General features: G+C 43.8%; 1 protein-coding gene across 1 annotated transcript; it reads right to left on the bottom strand.

The window, feature by feature from the left end:
• Positions 1 to 1870: 1870 nt before the first annotated feature.
• LOC139391151 (mitochondrial nicotinamide adenine dinucleotide transporter SLC25A51-like) lies at positions 1871 to 7584 on the bottom strand. Its single transcript, XM_071138711.1, has 2 exons — positions 7448 to 7584; positions 1871 to 4537 (listed from the first exon to the last, which is right to left on the bottom strand). Exon 2 carries the CDS (start codon positions 4446 to 4448, stop codon positions 3525 to 3527), a length of 924 nt encoding a protein of 307 aa, XP_070994812.1. The 5' UTR covers positions 4449 to 4537; positions 7448 to 7584; the 3' UTR covers positions 1871 to 3524.
• Between the last annotated feature and the right edge of the window lie 62 nt (positions 7585 to 7646).

The raw sequence follows: 7646 nt of genomic DNA, 5'->3' as shown, positions 1-7646 counted from the left end.
CATAGAATTTCTAGCAGATTTAAGTTAAAACTAACTCAGCCAACATTCACTGTTTTCTTGCTAAGCAAATCCAGTGTAGATTTGGCCTTGTATTTTAGGTTATTGTCCTGCTGAAAGGTGAATTAATCTCCCAGTGTCTGGTGGAAAGCAGACTGAACCAGCTTTTCCTCTGGGATTTTGCCTGTGCTTAGCTCCATTCTGTTTATTTCTATCCTGAAAATCCCAGTCCTGAACGATTGCAAGCATAACCATAATATGATGCAGCCACCACTATGCTTGAAAATATGGAGAGTGGTACTCAGTAATAATGTGTTGTATTGGATTTGCCCCAAACATAACACTTTGTATTCAGGACAAAATATCATTGCTTTGCCACATGTTTTAAAGTATTACTTTAATGCCTTGCTGCAAACAGGATGGCTGTTTTGGAATATTTGTATCCTGTACAGGCTTCCTTCTTTTCACTCTGTCAATTAGGTTCGTATTGTGGAGTAATTAAAATGTTGATCCATCCTCAGTTTTCTCAACATTGGCCTAATGGTGAAACTGAGCAGTTTCCTTCCTCTCCAGCAACTTAGTTAGGAAAGACGCCTGTATCAATTAAACAGCCATCACTAGCACATTAGAGGCTGATGCCTATAGGCATAGCCTAGAAATCACTGCCCACTTTAAGGAATGGATCACTAGTCACTTGAATAATGTTTACATATCTGGCATTACTCATCTCATATGTATAAACGGTATTCTATACTATTCTATGGTATCTTAGTCACTTAATGTTTACATATCTTGCATTTCCCATTTCATATGTAAACTCAACAAAAAAAAGAAACATCCTCACTGTCAACTGCATTTATTTTCAGAAAACTTAACGTATAAATATTAGTATGAACATAAGATTCAACAACAGACATAAAATGAACAAGTTCCACAGACATGTGACTAACAGAAATGGAATAATGTGTCCCTGAACAAAGGGGGTGGGGGGGGGGTCAAAATCAAAAGTAACTGTCAGTAGCTGGTGTGGCCACCAGCTGTATTAAGTACTGCAGTGCATCTCCTCCTCATGGACTGCACCAGATTTGCCCGTTCTTGCTGTGAGATGTTACCCCACTCTTCAACCAAGGCACCTGCAAGTTCCCTGGACATGTCTGGGGGGGAATGACCCTAGCCCTCACTCACACAATTCAGAAAAAGTGAAGGGGTGTGAATACTTTCTGAAGGGACTGTATATAGTGCATCTTCACAATATGATTGAACGTCATGACTTGTTTTTGATTGGGGAAAAAAATGACATTCACAAATTGACCCCCCTCAAAAAAAGAGTATGCTTTCTCTTTCAGTCTTTCAGACATTTTAACTGTTAATTTTCAATGCTTGCTGGCTTGGTTAGCAGCGCATTCATTTAAAATCTGTGACCAACAACAGACCTGTAATTATTTTGGAAATGTTTTATGTAATAGCCTAGTGACAGTTTTTCTGAAACACTCAGTAAAACATACTTGTACCTTCAAAGCTAGAAAAGTGTACTGATCTTATTCAGCGCTTAGAATTGTTGAAAATACAGAAGGCATATAGACAGCGAGAGGGTCAAAGTAAAGGGCAGATTTCACTTTCTGTGCCACAACACTACTCCATATCCCTTTTCATCTGCATTCAGTCTCCCTCATACTAGTTCTCACACACTCCTCCAGTGCCCTCTTTCTAGCCCAACAGGGGTTATGGCCAGAGAGGAGTACACAAATGTTCAGCCGTAAGAATGGAGAGAAAGAGAGAGCAAGGGAAAAATACATATGGAGAGAAACAAGTGTGTAAATGAAGGATTACATCGAGAGATGGAAGTATAAATTGATAGGCAAAACGTGTGTTCCTGTATTGTTGGTGTAAATGTTTTATTATTATTTTTTCAGTCTATTTCATGAAGGACTAGAAGTTATGGGTAACAAGTACATTTTAATTATACTTAAACCAATGGGTACTTGTCAACACTTTGACAGACAAACACTACAAGTAGCACTTCAGGAATATGCTAATTAAACACACATTTGACAAACATTTTCAAGATTCGCTTAGATTGGCATTGGATGACATCATAACAATGAAGCACTTCCCTAGTTCAGTTCCCCTGTGCTTCTAAGCTACTGCTTTTACCAATCATCTTTCAAGTAAAAGAGAGCACTATAGAGAGGAACAGTAACAACGGATTTTGGTAGGCACTAACTCAGGCTTTGTCCAACGAACCATGGCAGTGGCAAAATTGAGTTTTTGTAGGGTTTTTGGATAAAGGTCTGTGATATACACAGGCTTAGGAGATTTGTCATTTTGTTCTAAGGGATAATCTTCATCAGCTAATGTCACTTGTTAATTTTGACGCATTTATTTAATAAAAAAATCAGTCTTCATAATTCATAAAGGTCCTGTTAACGGACTGATATTATTGCATAGAACACAACGTATAAGATCTTCTAAGCCTGTGTAAAATGCTGACCTTATTTTCAGCGTTTATCCCCAAACCATATTCATTCCCCATTAATTTTCCCTATAGGAATGGCTGAACGAACCAGAGGTAACTAATTTCCGTGTTTTAGGACTACAAGCTGGCGAGCGCTATACCTACAGGACAAACACAGTTAGGGTCGTACGCCGCAAGCCGCTAGGGTCGTACGCCGCAGAGGGTCGAATCTGTGCAATAATCCAAGATGACCGACATTGTAAATAGCAGAGCTCACAGTCAGAGAATCAGAGCAGGGAAAGCAGGGGTTGAAGGGACTAATAATCAATGCACACAGAAACACAGGTCAAAACACTGAACAGTTCTTTAAGAGGTGCTCTTGGTCACTGAAAAGGCTTACCCCCTGTGAATCTGCCTCTGAAACTTTGTTGGGTACCACATCAGACTACAATGGGAAAGGTACTTACAGAATGTCAATCATTTGTCAAATCCATTTCAATTGATACATTTATAAAAATAAAAGATTGAAGGCTTTCGTTGGACCCAGACCTCTCACTTTGATACTGTGACTTTAAACAAGCGGCAATTCATCTCACACTGACCCGATGGCCATTGTCAGTAGAGAAACGTCACCTTTCAGATACCCTCTGTCCTCTTCTGCTTGCCATAGACACTTACCCCCCCACATAAACTATCTGGACCTTTTTGGGTGGGCAGTGGGCACATCAGTTTCAAGTGCCAAACACAAGAGACAGCATCAATTCAAAAACAGATAAAGCAATACCTCGCATCACAAAGCCTCTCCCCTATTTGACAGAGATAGTTTGTGTGTATGCATTGATATAAATGCTATAGGTGCCTTTTTTTAATGTAGTTCTATCCTTGAGCTTTTCTATTGATGTACTATACGGACCCCAGGAAGAATAGCTGCTGCTTGTGCAACAGCTAATGGGGATACAATAAAACAAAAAAATTGCGTTCATCCTCACCCTCAAACACTTACGCAAGTCTTTCATATTTTCTCTCGCTCCCCCTTTCTACACCTCCCCCTCTTTCTATCCCCCGTTCAGTATCAGAACACTTTGAGCAGCAGCTCGTACGTGGCGTTGATGATGCCCCAGGAGAGAAGGGAGCGGTGGTAGTTGAGGTGGGCCCCTCTAAACAGCATGGCCACGCTGCCGCCTCTCTCCCGCCAAACCGTCATTAACACCTCCCCACAAGGCCGGAACGCTCCACCAACTTGGGACTGGGCACGGGACTTCACCACGTTCAGCGGGTAGAACATGATCCCCAGCGCCGCCCCTAGCACCCCTCCACACACAAAGTCATTGACCAGGTGGCCGGCCCGGCTGGAGGCTTCAGGGAGCTGCTCCTTGATGGGCCCGCGGAGCCCGAAGAACAGCATGTTACTGGGACCGTTTCTTATTAAGACTGGCACCAGGCCGCGGTAGCACTCCTTCACACCGTACTCTCTTAGGAGCGTCCGGAAGGTGTGGGCCGTGTTGTGGAAGCGGCCGTGGTGCCGGTGGTCCTGGAGGAGAGTCTGCACCCGCTCAAACGGCATCAGGGCAGCCTCTGCCGTGCCCGCCAGCGCAGCTGCGAAGCTCCGCGTCACTAGCTCAGGAATGCCGCTGCCTGTGGACAACTGGTCCAGTAAGACATGGGAGAAGTCCTCATACAGGCCGAACATGATGGCTACCGTGGTGGTCTTCTGCAGAAGAGGAGGGAGCAGCCCCCTGTAGAGGTTCCTCATCCCGTCCCGTTGGAGCTGCCCGACAGCCTCTCTGGCCCGCACACCGTGCAGCTGCTGCCTGAACAGAACTTTCTGGATGGGGAATGTCACCATGATGTTGGTGAAGGCAGCTATGGAACCACACGCATAGTATTTCCCTCGAGGGGTGAGAGCTGCCCCCAAACCCCTGCCAGATAGCAGGGAGACCCCACTTTTTCCAAGGGAGCCCTGGGGCTGTGATGTGCGGGCTGACTCTGGGTCCATGGTGGTAACACCATGGGAGGTGAGACACACCCTGAGCCTACGCCACAAACATCACCGCTGGGGAGACGACCTCTTGGATGATTTTCAACCTGTGGGAGGGAATAAAAAATATTCTTAAATTGAAAATCCACATATTTAAAATGCAATTATATCTATTGATGCTGAAACTGTGTGAATGGAAGCTTCCTGTTCATCTCAGCAAAACATGCCATGGCTATAATAACATTGTAAATGGATGGTCAACCAGTCTGCAAAACTCCCTCATGCATAGTGGAGAAGGATTGTGTGACAACGAGGCTTGTATCCAGAAGGCATCAGGTTCTGCACTGCGGTAGGACCAATGACTGTATATTTGAATGGATAAAGCCATCGATCACTTGACACCATTCATTCCAATGTGAAAATTTGGCTTCAATGCGATATTGAGTTAAGTTGGTTACGATGGCGTCTCATGGAGACATAACATTCACAGTTTGAGCTACGCCAGGAAGTGACATTGCAGGCTAGCTCAGTGCTGCCCCTCTCATTGAGTAACTCAAGTTGAAGGCCAACCGGGATACGGCAGGCTGCCATTAGCAACTAAATTATAACTTCTGTGTGAGATTTTAAAATAAATAGGTTCAAGGACATACATCTGGTGTATTAGAAGCAATTATTGGTACCATGAATGTCTTCTAAATTATTTTTTTCCTGCACTGCCAACAATGCCTGCAGTACCGCATTCGGCCTTCAACTGCCGTTGCTTCAATGAGAGGAGACAGTTATTCTCTCCTGGGTAGGACTGGTGTTGATACGAATATTCTACAAAACAATGACCAGGTTGCCAATGTAAGAAGGATCTTGTGTAAGTAGGTTTGGTATTGCAGTCCAGTGCACCACGAACTAACACAATCCAGTTAAGTGCTGCTGCCTCTATTGAAGTTTGCCACCGTTAACACCTCAGTGATAAGAATTATTGCATAACACTTGGGTCTAATGTACAAGGGTTCTTAGACAAAGGTGCTATTTGGTCATCAGAAGGGGAATTCAAATCAATGACGTGTATATATACACACCTATAAATAATTTATACCTCTGCCTAGATGTTTTTCAGCCAGTTGTCTTGAAAAAACAAGGTCCTACACACAGAGCATGCGCTAAATACACAAAAGTATGTGGACACCCCTTCAAATTAGTGGGTTTGGCCATTTCAGCCACACCGGTTGTTGACAGGTGTGTAACATTGAGCACACAGCCATGCAATCTCCATAGACAAACATTGGCAGTAGAATGGCCTTACTGATGAGCTCAGTTACTTTCAACATAGCACAGTCATAGGATGCCACCTTTCCAACAAGTCAGTTCATCAAATTTCTGCCCCGGTCAACTGCAAGTGTTGTCACTGCGAAGTGGAAACGTTTAGGAGGAACAACGGCTTAGCTGCAAAGTGGTAGGCCACTCAAGCTCACAGAACAGGACCGCCGAGGGCTGTAGCACATACAAATCGTCTGTCCGCGGTTGTAACACTCACTACCGAGTTCCAAACTGTCTCTGGAAGCAACGTCAGCACAAGAACTGTTCGTCAGGAGCATAAGATCACAATGCGCAATGCCAAGCGTCGGCTTGAGTGGTGTAAAGCTCGCCACCATTGGACTCTGGAGCAATGAAGTGTTCTCTGGAGCGATGAATCACGTTTCACCATCTAGCAGTCCGACGGACAAATTTGGGTTTGGCGGATGCCAGGAGAACGCTACCTGCCCCAATGCATAGTGCCAACTAAAGTTTGGTGTAGGAGGAATAATGTTTTGGGGCTGTTTTTCCTGGTTCGGACTAGGCCCCTTAGTTTCAGTAAAGAGAAGAGAAATCTTAACACTACAGCATACACTACAACATTCTAGACAAGTCTGTTCTTCCAACTTTGTGGCAACAGTCTGGGGAAGGCCCTTTCCTGTTTCAGCATGACAATGCCCCCAGTGCACAAAGCGAGTTTCAAACAGAAATGTTTGTCAAGATCGGTGTGGAAGAACTTTGGGATGAATTGGAATGCTGAATGCGAGCCAGACCTACCCACCCAACAGTGCCCAACCTCACTAATGCTCGTAGCTGATTGTTAGCAAGTCCCCACAGCAATGTTCCAACATCTAGCACAAAGCCTTCCCAGAAGAGTGGCTGTTACAGCAGCATGGGGGGGACCAACTTCATATTAATGCCCATGATTTAACAATGAAATGTTCAATGAGCAGGTGTCCACATACTTTGTCATGTAGTGTAGGTCAGAGGGTGATAGAAGTGTCACTGAAGGGTCATTAGAGGTCAAGTTGTCACCTTGTACAAATTAACTGTCCTGAACCTGGTTGCCGAGTCTGATCCAGACACCGTAAATAACAGGTCCGAAGCACAGGACAAAACTGTCTGCTAAATTGGTCTTCCTGTTCAGAACGGTAGAATAAAATGATTGGTGAACGGGTTTCCACTGACCAACTTTAGACAACAGGTACTAAATCAGATTCCATAGCCACAAAGTCAAAATTAACAATAAGAATTTGCTTTTTGGTCCTAATTTAAGGTTGTGGTTAGGCATGTGGTTAATCAAGGTTAGGTTTAACATGAAATGTTAATTAGAGAAATTGTGGAAATGGGCGGAGTTGATCGATAATTATGACTGTGGTTGTGTTAACCAGGTGAAAGGGGTGTTGCTAAACTAACAAGCCAGTTAGCTAGCTAACATCAATTAGAGGGCCGTTTACTTGCCAGTGACATGGCTAATCTTGACAGTCAAGATTTCATTAGCAAGCTATTGTTACTAACAGCCTTTTGACTCTGCTAGCTACAGTTTGCAGGCCTTGTGCTAGCGAGTTAGTTAACGTTAGCTAGCATGTTGCACTACCGTGTCAAAGCTGACAACTTGACTTGATTTTAAACCACACAAGCTGTCGTGGTAAACGTAAAAAAAAAAAATTAAAAAGCTCATTATAATACTATATTTAAAAACTATGTCCCTCGTATCCAACTTTACTTGCCGCGTTAACTCCAGCCGTTGCCTTTTGCCTTGCCACGAAGAATCCGTAATTTTACCACAGAAAATATCTTATTTTAGGTCGTACAGTCTGCTGTGTCGATTGTGGTGAAACAGGCAGGAAGGAAAACCAATAACGATGCAGATTACGGGCATGCCCTACGGCGCATGCGCAAATAAATGTGTTTTAATTTATTTTCCAC

The sequence above is a fragment of the Oncorhynchus clarkii genome, chromosome 31 (assembly GCF_045791955.1).
Source record: "Oncorhynchus clarkii lewisi isolate Uvic-CL-2024 chromosome 31, UVic_Ocla_1.0, whole genome shotgun sequence".
NCBI classification, from domain to species: domain Eukaryota; kingdom Metazoa; phylum Chordata; class Actinopteri; order Salmoniformes; family Salmonidae; genus Oncorhynchus; species Oncorhynchus clarkii.
This window is presented reverse-complemented; position numbering and strand designations above follow the sequence as displayed.